Here is a 22,338-nt window from a genome sequence, read left to right on the forward strand (position 1 = left end):
CCAAATTTAAGTGATATAATTTTATTGAAGTTGTGGGTAGACTTTAATACTTTGTAGAGGTAGGAGTTCAAATACGATAGCCCATGGTGGGTCACATGCAGGGTCACATGCAAAGTTAAGGATTACACATACAACCTCCACCATGACAATATTACAGGTAAATTACAGGTTCATGTGAAATATTAGGGATATTACAATGCCATACATATATGCATTCTCTGATCTAGGATCAGTTTCCCCTTCCCCAATCCTCACCATAACCATTTGTGGGGGAAATGTTAAACTGATCCAAGATTAGGGTCTATGGGCAATATCACCCTAAACCTACAAACGTCCCAAATTGCCACCACCCAACCCCTTTCCCCTCAAACACTCCATTCCATTGGCTGTCCGTTAGCCGTATTGCCCAATGGAAAAGGCCCCCGAGTCGTTTGACTGTTTCTCTACTCCAATGAACTCCCTACTCCGATAGAGCCCATTGCTGGATAAGGAGTTCTCGATCTGCGTGTCTGATACCTAATGGAGTAATGGTAGATTGGGGGAGAGAGAGAGATGAGATTACTTTATTGAATTGTATACACTTGAAGAACATCAGGAGCACATTTTCACTTAGTCTCCAGTTGGTATCAATGCATGATTTAAGTGGAAGTTAGGATTTGCCACTTAGTTTAAACTATTCCTCTGGGCTGTATGTATCAACTTCTCAGAGAAGGCTTACTGATTTAATATCAGTCTTTCCTTTTAGATTACAATGAATAAGGTAATGGGACAGGGGTGAGCTGATCCTAGATCAGCACTCCTACTCTGAGATGCGGCCCCAGGCTTGCAAAGGCTGACACTGGTTATTAAGATAAATATCTATATCACAGTAAGCAGGGTTGGTGTCTTGCCTCAAACTTTACCTCCTCAAACTTCTTGGCCTTGTATTGCTCTGCTCCCTTCAGAAAGTTCAAGAGTATGATGTCACAAAGCACGGTGCCCTGCAACCAATCCAAGGCAGAGAAAAAAAAACAAGGTTTTAAAATAGAATAGAAAGGAATTGAAGAAATGAGGCGACGAGAGGAGAGAAGAAAGGAGAAGAGAGTAGAAAATAAGAATAACTTTATTTTCCTGGAAATAACTTGTTGGCAAGACAGGAACACACACGGCACAGATACATTTTCAAACTAGCCTAAAAGAGACTGGATAATATTATTACAAAGTTAAGAGACTGAAGGTGGAAAGGACATGTTTTAATTTAAAACTAGCCAAGAGACGGTGTGGATAGAAAGTAGAAACTGAATAGAAGGGCTCACCACTCCAACTGACGTAAAGGCAGCTACCATGTTGATCAGAGTCGGGATCATGTTAAACTTCCCTGCCTGTAAGAAACAAGTTAAGTACTTTACAGAAGTAAACACACACACGACCCCCCCCCCCCCCCCCCCCCCCCATCTAACAACACATATATGTAGAACAGTCATGGACCCACATAGGGAATTAGACTCATGCAAACCACAGACATGTTTTCACACACACACGCACAAATTGAAATCACTCACATTTCCATTGACAAGCACATCAAACCTGATGGCATAGGCCTTCAGCAGAGTACGGTAATCTGTCCCATTGTCCATCTTGTAGTACTTAGCATACCTATCAGCACAACATGGACAGAGTGTAAGGACATGGGTTGACAGTTAATCCTACCCCGAGTCCTTATTTACAAACAAAGCATGTGTTTAGTGTGTCCGCCAGATCAGAGGCAGTAGGGATGACCAGGGATGTTCTATTGATAAGTGTCTGAATTAGACAATTGTCCTGTCCTGCTAAGCATTCCAAATGCAATTAGTACTTTTGGTTGTCAGGAAAAATGTATGGAGTAAAATGTACATAATTTTCTTTCGATTTTGGAAAATGGCGCCGAAGAGGATGGCTGACGTTTTACATGCCCGTAATCAATTGTGCTATTTTGTTATTTTTTTTTTTGCATTGTTCGCAACTTATTTTGTGCATAATGTTGGTGCTACTGTCTCTTATGACCGAAAATAACTTCTGGACATCAGAACTGGAATTACACAACACAGACTGGAAGAAGCTTTTTCCTCTAACGAGTCCAACGAGAAGGATATACTGCTCTCCCGGGAAGAAGGCCCAGGTCCACGTCATTGGCTTGAAGAAAAGACGTAGGAAAAGAGGACGCAGATCAGGCTGCCTTTTGAGAATCCGTAGGCGAGCGACAACTCCCATTAACATCAATTCTACTTGCTAACATGCATTCATTGGAAAATAAAATGGATGACCTACGATTACAATTATCCAACCAACGGGATATTAAGACTTGTAATATCCTATGTTTCACCGAGTCGTGGCTGAACGACGACACAGACATTATAGATCTGGAGGGATTTTCAATGCACCGGCAGAACAGAGAAGCTACATCTGGTAAGACAAGGGGTGGGGGTGTGTGTCTTTGTCAATAACAGCTGGTGCTGATATGAAAGAAGTCTTGAGGTATTGCTCGCCTGAGGTACCTTATGATAAGCTGTAGACCACACCATCTACCACGAGAGTTCTCATCTATATTATTCATAGCTGTCTATTTACCACCACAGACCACTGCTGGCACTAAGACTGCACTCAATCAACTCTATAAGGCCATAAGCAAACAAGAAAATACTCTCCCAGAAGCGGTGCCAAACTTCAATCAGTTTTACCAAATTCTTACCAACATGTCACATGTGCAACCACAGGGGGAAAAAAAACTCTAGACCATCTTTACTCCACACACATAGATGCATTCAAAGCTCTCCCCCACCCTCCATTTGGCAAATCCAACCATAATTCCACCCTCCTGATTCCTGTTTACAAGCTAATACTAAAACAGGAAGTACCAGTGACTCGCTCAATACGAATGTGGTCAGATGGTGCGGATGCTACGCTACAGGACTGTTTTGCTAGCACAGACTGGAATATGTTCTGGGATTCATCGAATGGTATTGAGGAGTATACCACCTCAGTCATTGGCTTCATCAATAAGTGCATTCCCACAGTGACCTATCCCAACCAGAAGCCATTGAACATCCGCATCTAGCTAAAGGCTAGAGCTGCCACTTTCAAGGAGCGGGATACAAATCCGGATGGCTATATGAAATCCTGCTATGCCCTCATGCCCTCAAGCAAAGTGTCAATAAATGATTAAGATTGAATCCTACTACACCGGCAGGGCTTGAAAACTATTACGGACTACAAAGGGAAACCCAGATGCGAGATTCCCAGTGACGCGAGCCTACCAGACGAGCAAAATACCTTTCATGCTCGCTTCGAGGTAAGCAACACTGAAGCATGCACGAGAGCACCAGCTGTTCTTCGTGACCATGTGATAACGCTCTCGGTAGCCGATGTGAGCAAGACCTTTAAACAGGTCAACATTCACAAAGCCGCAGGGCCAGATGGATTACCAGGACATGTACTCAAAGCATGCGCGGACCAACTGGCAAGTGTCTTCACTGACATTTTCAACCTCTCCTGACTGAGTCTGTAATACCTACATGTTTCAAGCAGACCACTATAGTCCCTGTGTCCAAGGAAGCGAAAGTAACCTGCCTAAATGATTACCACACTGTAGCACTCACGCCGGTAGCCATGAGGTGCTTTGAAAGGCTGGTCCTGGCTCACATCAACAGCATCCTCCTGGATACCCTAGACCCACTCCAGTTTGCATACCGCCCCAACAGATCCACGGATGATGCAATCTCAACCGCACTCCACACTGCCCTTTTCCACCTGGACAAAAAGAGCACCTACAGTTGAAGTCGGGAGTTTACATACACCTTAGCCAAATATATTTAAACTCAGTTTTTCACAATTCCTGACATTTAATCCTGACATAAAATTCCCTGTCTTAAATCAGTTAGGATGACCACTTTATTTTAAGAATGTGAAATGCCAGAATAATAGCAGAGATAATTATTTATTTCAGCTTTTATTTCTTTCATCACATTCCCAGTGGGTCAGAAGTTTACAAACACTCAATAAAAATGTGGTAGCATTGCCTTTAAATTGTTCAACTTGGGTCAAACATTTCAGGTAGCCTTTAACAAGCGTCCCACAATAAGTTGGGTGAATTTTGGCCCATTCCTCCTGACAGAGCTGGTGTAACTGAGTCAGGTTTGTAGGCCTCCTTGCTCGCGCACGCTTTTTCAGTTCTGCCCACAAATTTTCTATAGGATTGAGGTCAGAGCTTTGTGATGGCCGCTCCAATATCTTTTGTGACTTCGTTGTCCTTAAGCCATTTTGCCTCAACTTTGGAAGTATGCTTAGTGTCATTGTCCATTTGGAAGACCCATTTGCGACCAAGCTTTAACTTCCTGACTGATGTCTTGAGATGTTGCTTCTATATATCCACATAATTTTCCATCCTCATGATGCCATCTATTTTGTGAAGTGCACCAGTCCCTCCTGCAGCAAAGCACCCCCACAACATGATGCTGCCACCCCTGTGCTTTATGGTTGGGATGGTGTTCTTCGGCTTGCAAGCCTCCCCCTTTTTCCTCCAAACATAACGATGGTCATTATGGCCAAACAGTTCTATTTTTGTTTCATCAGACCAGAGGCCATTTCTCCAAAAAGTACGATCTTTGCCTTTATATGCAGTTGCAAACCGTGGTCAGGCTTTTTTATGGCGGTTTTGGAGCAGTGGCTTCTTCCTTGCTGAGCAGCCTTTCAGGTTATGTCAATATCGGACTTTTACTGTGGATATAGATACTTTTGTGCCTGTTTCCTCCAGAATCTTCACAAGGTCCTTTGCTGTTGTTCTGGGATTGATTTGCACTTTTCACACCAAAGTACGTTCATCTCTAGGAGACAGAACGCGTCTTCTTCCTGAGCGTTATGACGGCTGTGTGGTCCCATTGTCACGTCCTGACCTTAGTTCCTTTTTTATGTCTCTATTTTGGTTTGGTCAGGGCGTGAGTTGGGGTGGGAATTCTATGTGTTTGGCCTGGTATGGTTCCCAATCAGAGGCAGCTGTCAATCGTTGTCTCTGATTGAGAACCATACTTAGGTAGCCTGTTCCCACCTGTGTTTGTGGGTAGTTGTTTTCTGTCTTTGTATTCTGTACCAGACAGAACTGTTTCGGTCTCGTTCATTCTCTTTTGTTGTTTTTGTCATTCAGTGTTCAGTTCATTTCATTAAATTTACGATGAACACTTACCACGCTGCGTGTTGGTCCGATGATTCCTATTCCTCATCATCAGACGAAGAGGAGAGTCGTTACACACATGGTGTTTATACTTGCATACTATTGTTTGTACAGATGAACGTGGTACCTTCAAGTGTTTGGAAATTGCTCCCAAGGATGAACCAGACTTGAACCAGACAATTATTTTTCTGAAATTTCTTTTGATTTTTCCATGATGCAAAGAGGCACTGAGTTTGAAGGGAGACCTTGAAATACATCCACAGGTACACCTCCATTTGACTCAAATTATGTCAATTAGCTTATCAGAAGCTTCTAAAGCCATGACATAATTTTCTGGAATTTTCCAAGCTGTTTAAAGGCACAGTCAACTTAGTGTATGTAAACTTCTGATCCACTGGAATTGTGGTCTGACCCATGACTGCACCACACTCTGGAGAGGTTGAGGGCGGTGCAGTTGCCGTACCAGGCGGTAATACAGCCCGACATGATGCTCTCAATTGTGCATCTCTAAAAGTTTGCGGGGGTTTTAGGTGACAAGCCAAATTTCTTCAGCCTCTTCTTCACCACTCTGTCTGTGTGGGTGAACCATTTCAGTTTGTCTGTGATGTGTGCGCAGAATAACTTTCAACTTTCCACCTTCTCCTCTACTGTCCCGTCGATGTGGATAGGGGGGTGCTCCCTCTGCTGTTTCCTGAAGTCCACGATCCTCTCCTTTGTTTTATTGACATTGAGTGAGAGGTTGTTTTCCTCACAACACACTCCGAGTGCCCTTACCTCCTCCCTGAGTCCTGAACCAAATCTTGCGTGTCATTCATTTGTTGTAGCCACTAGGTGGTGATCTAGCTCAGTGGTCTTCAACTGGTGAGCCTTGAGGAACTCAGGTATGCTGCGAAACTTTTCCTAATCTGGATAATTTTTTGAACACACATTTTTTTGAATATACGTGACCTGTGAAATGCACATGGAATTCTGTCTTGGGAGCACCAGTGCCGCTCAGATAATACATTGAATGGCACCTTGTTTCAAGTCCCATGTGCTCAGGCTGTTGTTACCTTTATATCATTTGAAGGTCACGCATCAGGAGCAAAGTCATTTTTTATAATTTTACTTTGCCTGTGACTGAGAACCATTAGCACATGCACGTCTGATTAGGCTTACCTGTACCACAGCCTCTGACATAGAAAGATATGGAGCATGGTTTTGTGTTCCTGGTTGCACCTTTACAATGCAGAAAACCAATGTCTCTAAACCCAACCCTTTCAAAATGAATGATCTTCAGCAGCTATTTTATCAGAGCTACAAAAAAAATCCTTCCAGCACATTTTCGCGGGGTGCTCATTAAGGGGTATCAGAAAAATGTATCATCAAGAATAAGGAACTATGAAAATAGTTCAAATAAACCCAATTTAATCTATAATTATGTTTGTCACAGAAGTAGATGACTTGCAGTTTGGATCAGATAAGACAGAGTTAATTTACACTAAATCAATTAATAGGGACATTTTAGGTGTCAGACCTAATTTTTCTTCCATCAAGTTGTGCCACGGTAAAATCACTGATCTAGCTTAAAGCCATTTACTACCCATAGGCAACCCAGTTTGAAGAAGAAGACGATGCTCTGATCGTTGACTGATCACTCCCAACCCATAGGAATCCCCACCCATTTGACTACCGGTACTTTAAAATGGTGTAAGCCCTCAATGGCAATGTCCATGCAAAAACTGGTTATATTCATCAAGATATCTCTATGTATCTCTACGGGGCTCACTCTCCAAAGGCCAGAGGTTAGAGGTCAGAGGTCATGGCTACCTGAAGTTGTACCCAGGGGAGACGCTGTTCTTCTCCGACATGGCGTCCAGCCGCGTGAAGGAGTAGGAAGGGTTACACTCATCCTCTGACTGGTCCAGGTCACACATCCAGCCAATCTTTATACCTATCACCCCTCCCTGTAGGAAGGGGTTGACATACATTTAGAAAATCTCTCTCATTTGTTACTTTATGAGTGGGAAAAAGACAGCATTTGAATGTAGCCTAAAGGGGAAGGAGTGAATACAGCCGACGGGTAGGGAAAAGAGAGAAAGAGAGCATAATATGTGAGTATATAAAAAGACTAGTATGGATGGAAATAACTGTGGATAGAAATCACAGGAGGCTGCTAATAATGGCCGGAACGGAGCAACTGAAATGGCATCAAACACCTGGAAACCACGTGTTTGATGTATTTGTTACCACTCTACTGATTCCACTCCAGTCATGAATAAGAACCTGTTCGCCCCAATTAAGGTGCCGCCGACGTTCAGTGATGGTAATGCAGTGCATTCAGAAGGTATTCAGACCCCTTCCTTCATTACACATTTTGTTACATTACAGCCTTATTCAAAAATGGATCAAATCTTTTTTCCCCCCCTCTTCAATCTACACACAATAACCACAATGACAAAGCAAAAAATGTTGTAAATTTATATATATTTAAAAAAAACAGAAGTACCTTATTTACATAAGTATTCAGACCCTTTGCGATGTTTCCATCGATTATCCTTGAGATGTTTATACTACTTGATTGGAAGTCCACCTGTGGTAAATTCAATTGATTGGACATGATTTTGAAAGGCACACACCTGTCTATATGAGGTCCCACAGTTGACAGAGCATGTCAGAAAAAAAACCAAGCAACGAGGTCGAAGGGATTGTCCGTAGAGCTCCGAGGGTACCAAAGGGTACCAAGACGTTTCTGCAGCATTGAAGGTCCCCAAGAACACAGTGGCCTCCATCATTCTTAAAAGGAAATAGTTTGCAACCACCAATACTCTTCCTATAGCTGGACACCCGGGCCAAACTGAGCAATTAGGGGAGAAGGGCCTTGGTCAGGGAGGTGATCAAGAACCCGATGGTCACTCTGACAGAGCCCCAGAGTTCCTCTGTGGAGATGGGAGAACCTTCCATAAGGACAACCATCTCTGCAGCACTCCACCAATCAGGCCTTTATGTGGCCAGACGGAAGCCTCTCCTCAGTAAAAGGCACATGACAGCCCATTTGGAGTTTGCCAAAAGGCACCTAAAAAGACAAGCTTCTCTGGTCTGATGAAACCAAGATTGAATTCTTTGGCCTGGCACCATCCCTACGGTAAAACATGGTGGTGGCAGCATCATGCTGTAGGGATGTTTTTCAGTGGCAGGGACTGGGAGATGAACTGAGCAAACTACAGAGATCCTTGAAGAAAACCTGCTCCAGACTGCTCAGGACCTCTGCTCAGGACTGGACAATTACCCTAAGCAAACAGCCAAGACAACTTAGAAGTGGCTTGAGTGGTCCAGCCAGAGCCCGAACTTGAACCCTATCAAACATCTCTGGAGGGACCTGAAAATAGCTGTGCAGTGACATTCCTCATCCAACCTGACAGAGCTTGAGAGGATCTGCAGAGAAGAATGGGAGAAACTCCTCAAATACAGGTGTGCCAAGCTTGTAGCATCATACCCAAGAAGACTTGAGGCTGTAATCACTGCCAAATGTGCTTCAACAAAGTACTGAGTAAAAGGTCTGAATACTTATGTAAATGTGATATTTCAGTTGTTTATATTTTTTAAAAATTGACTAAAAAATCCAAAAGCCTGTTTTTGCTTTGTGCAGATTGATGAGGGAAAATAACAATTTAATTTGTTTAAAAATAAGGCTGTAACATAACAAAATGTGGAAAAAGTGAAGGGGTCTGAATACTTACTGAATGCACTGTATGTCAAGTTAATATACTAGTATGGATATATACCTGGGAGTGAACCACCATACCTTCTGTGCCAGCGTGGTGAAGTTCTGGTGTGCATAGCGGATGACATCCCCCACCCTGAAGATGGGACAGTAGGTGTTGTTCTCATGGTCAAAGTTACACGCCTTGATGTACTGAGGGGTGATGGTGGGCAGGAAGTTACCCCTGAGATGCGCACACACACACACACATATAAACACAGGAGAGACAGGGGACCAGTTAGAGTTGTAACATGATTATCTTTGTCATCATCGTCATCAACATCATTATCAACATCATTATCATCATCATCATCCTCCTCACTTGGTGAAGTTGAAGAGGGGGAAACGGATGCTGTTCTTGATGAAGATGGTAAAGTTCTCCACCTCCATCATAGGATGCCTGAGGGAAGGTCAGAAAGAAAACTGTGTTCATTCATCTGAACGAGAGATCTCGGTTTATTGTTTTTGTAAAGCTGTCAGTGTTTTTATATACTTTTGTTTGATTTTGGATCCTGCGGCTCTGTTGGGGCTTAGTTGCTCGGAGCGCTGCTGTCTGTCCCAGGATCCCTCAGGATTCCGCAGAGGGGTAGAGACATGGAAGCCGAGCTAGACTAGCTGGCTCGGCGGTCTCAAATTGAGGTCGCTATTAAACGTTTCCAGTGCTGCAGGAGCTGTGTTTACCTTTGCTTTGTTCCAGGACAACGTGGACCACGCTGACTTTCAATGCAGCAACTGCTTGCTTGCGGAGGACTATAGGAGCGAAGTGGCTACTCTTAGCAAGCAAGTAGCAAACCCACACAAGCTACTGGGGAATCCACTCCCTTGTACTTTTTCATTTTTCTTCCACCCCAGTAGCCGGACGCCGCTCTGTTCTGGTGGAATGGAACACGCGTCACTTTAACTCATCTCGTGTGTACATTTGGAGTCGGAAGTTTACATACACTTAGGTTGGAGTCATTAAAACTCGTTTTTCAACCACTCCACAAATGTCTTGTTAACAAACTATAGTTTTGGCAAGTCGGTTAGGACATCTACTTTGTGCGTGACACAAGTAATTTTTCCAACAATTGTTTACAGACAGAATATTTCACTTATAATTCACTGTATCACAATTCCAGTGGGTCAGAAGTTTACATACACTAAGTTGACTGCATTTAAACAGCTTGGAAAATTCCAGAAAATTATGTCATGGCTTTAGAAGCTTCTGATAGACTAATTGACATCATTTTAGTCAATTGGAGGTGTAATCTGGTTCATCCTTGGGAGCAATTTCCACACGCCTGAAGGTACCACGTTCATCTGTACAAACAATAGTACGCAAGTATAAACACCATGGGACCACACAGCCATCATACCTCTCAGGAATGAGACTTGTTCTGTCTCCTAGAGATGAACGTACTTTGGTGTGAAAAGTGCAAATCGATCGCAGAACAAGAGCAAAGGACCTTGTGAAGATGCTGGAAGAAACAGGTACAAAAGTATCTATATCCATGGTAAAACAAGTCTTATATCGACATAACGTGAAAGGCCACTCAGCAAGGAAGAACTGCTCCAAAACCACCATAAAAAAAAGCCAGATTGCGGTTTGCAACTGCACATGGAGACAAAGATCGTACTTTTTGGAGAAATGTCCTCTGGTCTGAAGAAACAAAAATGGAACTGTTTGGTCATAATGACCATCGTTATGTTTGGAGGAAAAAGGGGCAAGCTTGCAAGCCGAAGAACACCAACCCAACCATGAAGCACGGGGGTGGCAGCATCATGTTGTGGGGGTGCTTTGCTGCAGGAGGGACTGGTGCACTTCACAAAATAGATGGCATCATGAGGCTGGAAAATGATGTGGATATATTGAAGCAACATCTCAAGACATCAGTCAGGAAGTAAAAGCTTGGTCGCAAATGGGTCTTCCAAATGGACAATGACCCCCAAGCATACTTCCATGCAAAATGGCTTAAGGACAACAATATCAAGGTATTGGAGTGGCCCTCACAAAGCCCTGACCTCAAGCTTATAGAAAATGTGTGGGCAGAACTGAACAAGCGTGTGTGAGCAAGGAGGCCTACAAACTGACTCTATTACACCAGCTCTGTCAGAAGGAATGGACCAAAATTCACCCAATTTATTGTGGGAAGCTTGTGGAAGGCTACCCAAAACATTTGACCCAAGTTAAACAATTTAAAGGCAATGCTACCAAATACTGATTGAGTGTATGTAAACTTCTAACCCACTGGGAATGTGATGAAAGAAATAGCTGAATTAAATAATTTTCTCTACTATTATTCTGACATTTCACATTCTTAAAATAAAATGGTGATCCTAACTGACTTAAGACAGGGAATATTTACTAGGATTAAATATCAGGAATTGTGAAAAACTGAGTTTAAATGTATTTGGCTAAGGTGTATGTAAACTTCCGACTTCAACTGTATATACAGTTTTCTGTACTGTTCTACTGTATCTCATTCACTTAATAATGTTTACATATCTTGTATTACTCATCTCATATGTATATACTGTTTTCTATGCTATTCTACTGTATCTTAGTACGTTCCGCTCTGACATCGCTCGTCCATATGTATATAGTCTTAATTCATTCCTACTTAGATTTGTGTGTATTGGGTATATGTTGTGTAATTTGTTAGATATTACTTGTAAGATATTACTGCACTGTCGTAGCTAGAAGCACAAGCGTTTCGCTTCAACCGCAATAACATATAATCACGTGTATGTGAATAATAAATGTGATTTGGAATTGTCGCCGCGTTGTTGGCTCTCCACAGCTGACTGGCCGGTGCTCAGCAGGGTTCCATCCCCGAAGGTGTCTCCCCCTTCCCTGGAGAACAGAGCTGTTCTCGACCCAACCAACCAGCCATCTAGATACAATACCCGACGTGGAAGTCGAAGACAGCGTCCTCTGGCAACAGGGGTCTTCTTGGAGATGTTGAGCCCGGACCTGACACAGACCAGAAACAGCTTTGCCGCCCTGGATCCAGAGGTTCCGGCACCTTCTTCCTTGGGGGGCTTCCCATTCAAGATCGGATCCGGAGGTACCTGGGTCTTCATCCTCTGTTCTGTCTCCCTCTCCGGTGACTTCTACCTCAAGTTCAGATTCTCGGAGCTCCCACCCTCATCAGACTGTGAGACTGCGTGAGAGACATCGCCAGCTGTCACCATAAGCAGCTTTATGAAACATCTTGGTTCCCAAGGCAAAAACCCTGTGCTACCCAGGAGCACGAATACAGGACATGATTTTAGCTTTAAAAAACTCAAAAGAACAGCCAATCGTTTCAGGACCAGTACCATTGTTGGGTGTGAAAGATTCAGCAGGCTACTGGCCTTACACATCTGGCAAAAATATTATTGTAGCTCTGCTTGAGTCACTTTTATAGATAACTTTGACACCTTCTGGAAACAGAAGATACTACAGGAATGACGGAGTCCATCCGAATCATATTGGCTCCTGCATTGAAACAATGACTTATCAATGACCCAAGACCAGATCAGCTAATCCCTACCATTGAGATGTCATAATGCTGCATTAAATGTACATTATCATAAAGGCATTGGCAGAAACAATGTAAGTAAATTAATTGATGTCCCCCTAATTGCCCTGAATACCTTTGTTAACCCTACAGCTATTGGATGCAGTAATAATGAGCCTATGAACCAGAGTTACACTGTTAGCCTTGAAGCGGTGTACCCTAGTAGGAAGACCACTTTGTGCAGCTCACCCTGCACTATCAAATCTACTTCTGATAAGCTTCCCAGTAAAGCATTAAAAACAATCAAGCAACCCAGAAAAGTTATAAAATTAGCCCATATTAACATATGCAGCCTGAGAAACAAGGTCCATGAAGTCAATAACTTGCTTGCAACAGATGACATTCATGTCATTCATGGACCTCACTTTCGTATTGTCCGAGATCCCTAAAGACTGGAAAGCTGCCGCGGTCATCCCTCTCTTCAAAGGGGGTGACACTCTAGACCCAAACTGTTATAGACCTATAACCATCCTGCCCTGCCTTTCTAAAGTCTTCGAAAGCCAAGTTAATAAACAGATCACTGACCATTTCGAATCCCTTCTCCGCTGTGCAATCTGGTTTTCGAGCTGGTCACGGGTGCACCTCTGCCACGCTCAAGGTCCTAAATGATATCATAACCAGCATCGATAAAAGACAGTACTGTGCAGCTGTCTTCATCGACCTGGCCAAGGCCTTCGACTCTGTCAATCACCACATTCTTATCGGCAGCCTTGGTTTCTCAAATGACTGCCTCGCCTGGTTCACAACTACTTCTTAGATAGAGTTCAGTGTGTCAAATCGGAGGGCCTGTTGTCCAGACCTCTGGCAGTCTCTATGGGGGTGCCACAGGGTTCAATTCTCGGGCCGACTCTTTTCTCTGTATATATCATATATCATATATATATATATATCATATATATATGCATACATATATATCATATATATATATATCAATATATCTTGCTGCGGGTGATTCCCTGATCCACCTCTATGCAGACGACACCATTCTGTATACATCTGGCCCTTCTTTGTGTTAACTAACCTCCAAACGAGCTTCAATGCCATACAACACTCCTTCCGTGGCCTCCAACTGCTCTTAAACACTAATAAAAACCAAATGTGTGCTTTTCAACCGTTCGCTGCCCGCACCCGCCTGCCCGACTAGCATCACTACTCTGGACGGTTCTGACTTAGAATATGTGGACAACTACAATTACCTAGGTGTCTGGCTAGACTATAAATTCTCCTTCCAGACTCATATTAAACATCTCCAATCCAAAGTTAAATCTAGAATCTGCTTCCTATTTCACAACAAAGCCTCCTTCACTCACGCCGCCAAACATACCCTCATAAAACTGACTATCCTACCGATCCTCGACTTCGGCGAAGTCGTTTACAAAAAAGCTTCCAATACTCTACTCAGCAAACTGGATGCAGTCTATTACAGTGCCATCCGTTTTGTCACCAAAGCCCCTTATACCACCCACCACTGTGACCTGTATGCTCTAGTCGGCTGGCCCTCGCTACATGTCCTCTATAAGTCTATGCTAGGTAAAGCTCCGCCTTATCTCAGCTCACTGGTCACGATAACAACACGCATGCGCTCCAGCAGGTATATCTCACTGGTCATCCCCAAAGCCAACACCTCCTTTGTCCGCCTTTCCTTCCAGTTCTCTGCTGCCAATGACTGGAACGAATTGCAAAAATCGCTGAAGCTGGAGACTTATATTTCCCTCACTAACTTTAAACATCAGCTATCTGAGCAGCTAACCGATCGCTGCAGCTGTACATAGCCCATCTGTAAATAGCCCACCTGATCTACCTACCTCATCCCCATATTATTTTTATTTACTTTTCTGCTCTTTTGCACACCAGTATTTCTACTTGCACATCACCATCTGCTCATCTATCACTCCAGTGTTAATTTGCTAAATTGTAATTACTTTGCTTCTATGGCCTATTTATTGCCTTACCTCCTCACGCCATTTGCACACACTGTATATAGACTTTTTTTTTTTTCTATTGTGTTAGTGACTGTACGCTTGTTTATTCCATGTGTAACTCTGTGTTGTTGTTTGTGTCGCACTGCTTTGCTTTATCTTGGCCAGGTCGCAGTTGTAAATTAGAACTTGTTCTCAACTAGCTTACCTGGTTAAATAAAGGTGAAATAAAAATAATAAAAAATATATATATTCTGACTATCTCTGAAACTCACTTAGATAATACCTTTGATGATACGGTGGTAGCAATACATGGTTATAATGTTTACCGAAAAGACAGAAATGCCAATGGGGGCGGTGTTGCAGTCTATATGAAGAACCACATTCCTGTAAAGCTTAGATCTAATGTTAAATACTGTTGAAGTAATATGGCTACAGGTTCACCTGCCTCACCTAAAGCCCATTCTGGTGGGAAGCTGCTATAGACCACCAAGTGCTAACAGTCAGTATCTGGATAATATGTGTGAAATGCTTGATAATGTATGTGACATCAACAGAGAAGTATATTTTCTGGGTGATTTAAATATTGACTAGCACTCATCAAACTGCCAACTCAAGAAAAAACGTCAAACTGTAACCAGGTCCTGCAACCTGATTCAGGTTGTCAGTCAACCTACCATGGTATTTACAAACAGGACAGTAATGAACTCATTAACAATTGATCACATCTTTACTAATGCTGCAGAAATGTGCTTTAAAGCAGTATCCAAATCCATAGGATGTAGTGATCACAATATAAAAGTCATATCTAGGAAAACCAAAGTTCCAAAAGCTGGGCCTAATATAGTGTATAAGAGGTCATACAACAAGTTTTGTAGTGATTCATATGTTGATGATGCAAATAATATTTGCTGGTCTGTGGTGCGTATTGAGGAGCAACCAGACGCTGCACTTGACACATTTATGAAATAGCTTATTCTAGTTACTAAGAAGTACACACCCATTAAGAAAATGACTGTAAAAACTGTTAAATCCCCTTGGTTTGATGAGGAATAAAACAATTGTGTGGTTGAGAGGGATGAGGCAAAAGGTATGGCAAATAAGTCTGGCAGCCCAACTGATTGAGAAACGTACTGCAAATGAAGAAATAATGTGACTAAGCTAAATTTAAAAAAACTACACTATGAAACAAAGATAAATTATGTAAAGAATGATGGAGCACCTTGATATGACATTTTGGGGAAAAAAGCCAACTCGGCTCCATCATTCATTGAATCATGCCAGCAACAAATGCTGACACTACACATCCAAGTATATCTGACCAAATTATGAAAGACAAGAATTGTACTTTTGAATTCCGTAAGGTCAGTGTGGAAGACGTGAAAAAAATTATTGTTGTCTATCAACAATGACAAGCTACTGGGGTCTGACAATCTGAATGGAAAATTATTAAGGATAATAGCGGATGATATTGCCACTCCTATTTGTCACATATTCATATGCCTACTAGAAAGCGCGTGCCCTCAGGCCTGGAGGGAAGCTAAAGTCATTCCCTACCCAAGAATAGTAAAGCCCCCCTTACTGGCTCAATTAGCTAACCAATCAGCCTGTTACTAACCCTTAGTAAACTTCTGGAAAAAATAGTGTTTGACCAGATTCATTGCTATGTCACAGTAATCAAATAGACAACAGACTTTCAGCATGCATATAGGGAAGGACACTCAACAAGCACGGCACTTACACAAATGACTGATGATTGGTTGAGAGAAATTGATAATAAAATGATTGTGGGGGCTGTCTTTTTAGACTTCAGTGCAGCTTTTGACATTATCAATCATAGTCTGTGTCTGGAAAAACGTATGTGTTTATGCTTTACACCCACTGCTATAATGTGGATAAAGAGTTACTTGTCTAACAGAACACAGAGTGTGTTCTTTAATGGAAGCCTCTCAAACATAATCCAGGTAGAATCAGGAATTCCCCAGGGTAGCTGATTAGGCCCCTTGCTTTTTTCAATCAATACAAACGACATGCCACTGGCTTTGAGTAAGGTCAGTGTGTTTATGTATGCAGATGACTCAACACTATACACGTCAGCTACTACAGTGACTGAAATTACTGTAAAACGTAACAAAGAGCTGCAGTTAGTTTTGGAATGGGTAGGAGGAATAAGTTACTCCTAAATATTTCCAAAGCGGGGACTGTGAAGTAACACAAACATAGGCACAGACACATGCACACACACACATGATAACATATGCACTATGCACACACATACACATGGATTTTGCGTTGTAGATATGTGTTAGTGGAAAATGGGCCTGAGGGCACACACTTAGTATTGTAATGTTTTTAAAATTGTATATAACTGCCTTTATTTTGCCAGACCCCAGGAAGAGTAGCTGCTGCCTTGGCAAATACAAATACACACGCACACACACGGTTACCCACGTCTTGATGTAGTCGATCTCCGCGGGGCACCAGCCTCTGATCTCACAGGTGTTGAGGGTGTCGTTGAAATGTACACACCTGCCCGTTGGAAGACCTGAGGAAGATAGGTAGGGAAAAGAGAGCGAGAGGTAGGGGAGAGAGAGACAGAAAGAAAGACAGAAAGAAAGAAAGACAGAAAGAAAGAAAGAAAGGATATATGACACATAAAGGGGGAGGACGGATAGGGACAATAAATGACAAAGACCAAACCATTATTCTGGAAGCAACTGTTTTGCAAATTCTGTAACATCTTCTATCCTCTGAAGGAAAGACAATAAGAAAAGGATGTGAATTGATCCAGAAAAAGTAGAGAACCTCACCATTTCCTCCAGGCTTGTTGAGGAACCTAGTGCAGTTGTTGTCGTGCGTACACTTGTATTTCATCTCACTCTGTGCATCACACATAATACACGTTAGAGTAAAATACAGAGACAGAGAGACAGACAGACACAAAGAGACACAAAGACAGACAGACAGACAGACAGACAGACAGACAGACAGACAGACAGACAGACAGACAGACAGACAAAAACAGAGAGAGACAGAGAGAACATATGGGGGGGAGACAACAGAAGGCCAATGGTAGAGTAAGTGTGAGTGGTCTCACTTCCGGACAGTATCCCTGCACCTGGTTCTCTGTGGTGATGAATTTAGTGATGATGCAGAACACAGAGGCCCCCTGTCAGACACACACACACACACACACACACACACACACACACACACACACACACACACACACACACACACACACAGCATCAAAAACACTCCCATTTCCATTGACCAGCACATCAAACCTGATGTCATAATCCACACATACCTCAGTATCAATATTTGGTATCCATTTAGTCAAGTATTAAGTGATGTTTAAAGAGCTTTTAACAAATCGGCAAGGAATTTGTTAATAGGGCGGCAGGGTAGCCTAGTGGTTAGAGCGTTGGACTAGTAACTGAAAGGTTGCAAGTTCATATCCCCGAGCTGACAAGGTACAAATCTGTTGTTCTGAACAGGCACTGTTCCTAGGCTGTCATTGAAAATAAGAATTTGTTCTTAACTGACTTGCCTAACTGACACATAAGGAATCCAAATATCTCAGACCATAATCAATAGTTGTGTGTGTGCGTGCTTGGGTACCTACAGTACGTGTCTGTGTGTGCGCATGCACACGTACAGATTAGAAGTTGACCGATTAATCGGAATGGCCGATTAATTAGGGCCAATTTCAAGTTTTCATTACAATTGGGAATCGGTATTTTTGGAAGTCGATTTAAAAAAATATTTTTTTTTACACCTTTATTTAACTAGGCAAGTCAATTATTAAGAACACATTCTTACTTTCAATGAAGGCCTAGGAACTGCCTTGTTCAGGGGCAGAAAGACAGATTTTTACCTTGTCAGCTCTGGGATTCAACCTTGCAACTGTTAACTAGTCCAACGCTCTAACCACCTGCCTCTCATTGCACTCCATGAGGAGTCTGCCTGTTACGCAAATGCAGTAGAAGCCAAGGTAAGTTGCTAGCTAGCATTAAACTTATCTTATCTTAAGCATTAAACTTAACTTATCTTAAAAAACAATAAATCAATCAATCATAATCACTAGTTAACTACACATGGTTGATGATATTACTAGTTTATCTAGCTTGTCCTGCTTTGCATATAATCGATGCAACGCAGGGGGATGATTTAACAAAAGCGCATTTGCGAAAAAAGCACAATCGTTGCACGACTGTACCTAACCATAAACATCAATGCCTTTCTTAAAATCAATACACAGAAGTATATATTTTTAAACCTGCATATTTAGCTAAAAGAAATCAAGGTTAGCAGGCAATATTAACCAGGTGAAATTGTGTCACTTCTCTTGCGTTCATTGCACGCAGAGTCAGGGTATATGCAACAGTTTGGGCAGCCTGGCTCATTGCGAACTAATTTGCCAGAATTTTACGTAATTATGACATAACATTGAAGGTTGTACAATGTAACAAGAATATTTAGACTTAGGGATGCCACCCGTTAGATAAAATACCAAACGGTACCGTATTTCAATGAAATAAGAAACTTTTTGTTTTCGAAATGATAGTTTCCAGATTCAACCATATTAATGACCAAAGGCTCGTATTTCTGTGTGTTATGTTATAATTAAGTCTATGATCTGATATTTGATAGAGCAGTCTGACTGAGCGATGGTAGGCAGCAGCAGGCCGTTAAAGCATTCATTCAAACAGCACTTTCGTGCATTTTGCCAGCAGCTCTTCGCAAGCACAACGCTGTTTATGACTTCAAGCCTATCAGCCTAATGGCTGTTGTAACCAATGTGAAATGGCTAGCTAGTTAGCGTGGTGCGCGCTAATAGCGTTTCAAACGTCACTCGCTCTGAGACTTGGAGTAGTTATTCCCCTTGCTCTGCAAGGGCCGCGGCTTTTGTGGAGCGATGGGTAATGCTGCTTTGAGGGTGGCTGTTGTGGATGGTGTTCCTGGGGCGAGGAGAGGGACGGAAGCTATACTGTTACACTGGCAATACTAAAGTGCCTATAAGAACATCCAGTAGTCAAAGGTATATGAAATACAAATGGTATAGAGAGCGAAATAGTCCTATAAATACTATATGAACTACAACCTAAAACCTCTTACCTTGGAATATTGAAGTCTCATGTCAAAAGGAACCACCAACTTTCATATGTTCTCATGTTCTGAGCAAGGAACTCAAACATTAGCTTTTTTACATGGCACATATTGCACTTTTAGTTCTCCAACACTTAGTTTTTGCATTATTTAAACCAAATTGAACATGTTTCATTATTTATTTGAGGCTAAAGGTTTTTTTATTGATGTGTTATATTATGTTAAAATAAGTGTTCATTCAGTATTGTTGTAATTGCCATTATTACAATTACATTTCTTTTTAAATCGGCCGATTAATCGGTATCTGGTTTTTTGGTCCTCCTTCGGTATCGGTATCGGCGTTGAAAAATCATAATCCGTCGACCTCTGGTACAGATGTTTGCGTGTGTTACCTGAGAGGGGGTGACGTACTCAGCTACGTCCATGACTCGGTTGTTGTACAGTCCAAAGCCTTTGACTTTGGTCATGACAGACGACTCTATAGCCGTGTCTCTGATCTGGTACGCCTTCTCATGCACAAACACCCACCTGAGAGAGGTGCAGGAGAGGAGAGGAAGAAGGAGAGAGAATAAGAGAGAGAGAGGGGGGGGGGGGTGGAGAGAGAGGGGTCGATATAACATAATGGGAAAATCATTCAATCACAGTTTCCCTTCTCTTTCTGTCACGTATAGAGCAATAATGAATGATCTATGAGTCTTTAAAGACTTGCCCTTTGTTGGGCTGAAAGAGATTCTAATTAACAAACAATAGAATCAGCTCCATAAGCACAAGACGTTGAAAAGACGTTGAAAAGACGTTGAAAAGACGTTGAAAATACATAAAGCACAGCCTTTATAATGAGAAATGTGCGTCTGACTGGAAGTGTGCGGAGACTTTTTCCCGTTTCTCCAAAGGAAAGACGTTGAAAAGACGTCTTTCAACCAATTCCTCTCACTGGGAGATCCAGAATGTGAGTGATGGAGCGATAGTACTGACCCGATGAAGTAGGTGATGATGAGGAGCTGTACGACGCGGTTGATGATCCCGATGGTCCAGCTCTTCACCACCACCGACTTGGTGGTCTCATAGGTGAAGAAGTCCGTGATACACGTCCACATCCTGGCGTTGAGGCAACCCGCAACACCCAATAAATTCAACGTGTCACAGCCAACAATCCACAGAATGCCTCTTCGGAGAGTGTGTACAGTGTGTGTGACTTAGCTGACCCCCCAAAACAAAAGACAAATCTCAAGATGTGTTGGTTTCCATACATACTAAAACACTGCTATTTGTTCCAAAAAAGCAACCTGATCCTATTCTTCGCTTCTTTCAAAAAGGTCCAAATAACGGACCTCAATGTCGCTGCTGAAGTAGTGAAATGGTAAACATCCTTACACTCTCCCTCCCGCTTTCTCCATCTCTCTCTTTACCCCCTCTCTCCATCTCTCTCTCTTTACCCCCCTCTCTCCATCTCTCTCTCTTTACCCCCTCTCTCCATCTCTCTCTCTTTACCCCCTCTCTCCATCTCTCTCTCTTTACCCCCCTCTCTCCATCTCTCTTCACCCCCCTTCTCTCCATCTCTCTCTCTTTACCCCCCTCTCTCCATCTCTCTCGTTACCTCCCTCCCTCCCCCTCTCTCTTTCTGTCTCTGCTTTCCCCCCCTCCACTTACCAGATTGACTCTCAACCCCTTTATCTTTCCTTCTCCTCTTCTGCTTCCCCTAATGCTCGCGCACACACACACACACACACACACACACACACACACACACACACACACACACACACACACACACACACTAAAATATGAGGAAAAGACTTGAGAGTTAAGGAGGAGGAGATTCATTTCCTGAGTGGTGCCAGTCAGTCTGTCAGCATCCTCAGTAAAATTACCAAAACTGGAGTTTGAAGTAAAATACAATCCCCATTACAGTTAATGACAGACACAACGCACGCACACACTAACATTCAATGAGCAGTAACCTTGATGGTTAATTTCCTCATCTGTTGTCTTTGGTCCTTAACCTGAGGTCTAGAAGTCCATGACCATAGCGATTTGCATGCTACTGTATGTATGTTGTAGATACAATTTCATATATATATCGATTTCACCCGATGTTTCAACCGTGTCTTTATCCCAAATGGCACCCTATTCCCTATATAACACGTTTGACCAGGGTCCATAGGTCAAAAGTAGTGCACTATGAAGGGAATAGGGCGTCATTTGGAATTCAACCCCTTGTCTTTGACCATGCTCATTGAAAGATGAACATATCACCTAATGCAGGGCTCCACCACTTTTCGGCCTTATTTTCATTATCTCCAGCACAATACCAGTGTCTACATATGTGAAAACGGTCTATTTCTACATTTTGTTTAAAAAAAAAACTAGGATTCAAAGTTTTAATATTTTAAAAACGGTGACTTTCACGGTGGCGTGGGGAACAAGAAAATACCCTCCCTCTAGCTAGAAACACGTTGCATGTTTTGAAAATCACTGTTTGTCTTCCTTTTAATCCTACCCTGTGATGTCACAGAGAAGCATTTTCCAGAGCCTTTCTTCCTTTCTTTTATAACCATGCTCTGTTTTCACCTATGGTTTGGTGCCGGAGATAATGAATAAGGTTGAAAAGTAGCCCTTAAAAAATGAATAATAATTGATTGTATTTATATAGGGCTCTTCCATGGACTGAAAGATACTAGACTAGAGATTAAGGCAGTATCTCTGGATGTTAGATGTATGTATACAGTATAATAATAATACATTTGAATTGTACAGCGCTTTTTCATTCCAGAGTTGTTTTGTTCTATGTTGCTCTGTCTGTATGCTACGTCTTGCTTGTCCTATGTTGCTCTGTCTGTA

The 22,338-nt window shown here is 42.3% G+C and overlaps 1 protein-coding gene across 1 annotated transcript; it reads right to left on the reverse strand.

Moving 5' to 3' along the window:
• Positions 1-5: 5 nt before the first annotated feature.
• On the reverse strand, positions 6-21,089 carry LOC110498667 (P2X purinoceptor 3-like). The gene is made up of 12 exons (XM_036954369.2): positions 20,473-21,089; positions 19,890-20,025; positions 17,483-17,554; positions 17,196-17,265; positions 16,837-16,930; positions 9,247-9,324; positions 8,967-9,108; positions 6,992-7,128; positions 1,542-1,635; positions 1,296-1,361; positions 903-980; positions 6-516 (listed from the first exon to the last, which is right to left on the reverse strand). Exons 1-12 carry the CDS (start codon positions 20,592-20,594, stop codon positions 394-396), a joined length of 1,212 nt encoding a protein of 403 aa, XP_036810264.1. The 5' UTR covers positions 20,595-21,089; the 3' UTR covers positions 6-393.
• Positions 21,090-22,338: the final 1,249 nt, after the last annotated feature.

This window comes from Oncorhynchus mykiss, chromosome 19 (assembly GCF_057628025.1).
Source record: "Oncorhynchus mykiss isolate SJ-2025 chromosome 19, ASM5762802v1, whole genome shotgun sequence".
NCBI classification, from domain to species: domain Eukaryota; kingdom Metazoa; phylum Chordata; class Actinopteri; order Salmoniformes; family Salmonidae; genus Oncorhynchus; species Oncorhynchus mykiss.

Excerpts from the sequence above, each read along its gene's own strand:
- LOC110498667 (XM_036954369.2), bottom strand. The coding sequence starts at position 20,594 with ATGTGGACGTGTATCACGGACTTCTTCACCTATGAGACCACCAAGTCG. Across the intron at positions 7,129-8,966 it reads TCACCACGCTGGCACAGAAG|GGAGGGGTGATAGGTATAAA; the intron begins GTATGGTGGTTC and ends CCCTTCCTACAG. Across the intron at positions 517-902 it reads AGGCCAAGAAGTTTGAGGAG|GTATCAGACACGCAGATCGA; the intron begins GTAAAGTTTGAG and ends TTACTCCATTAG.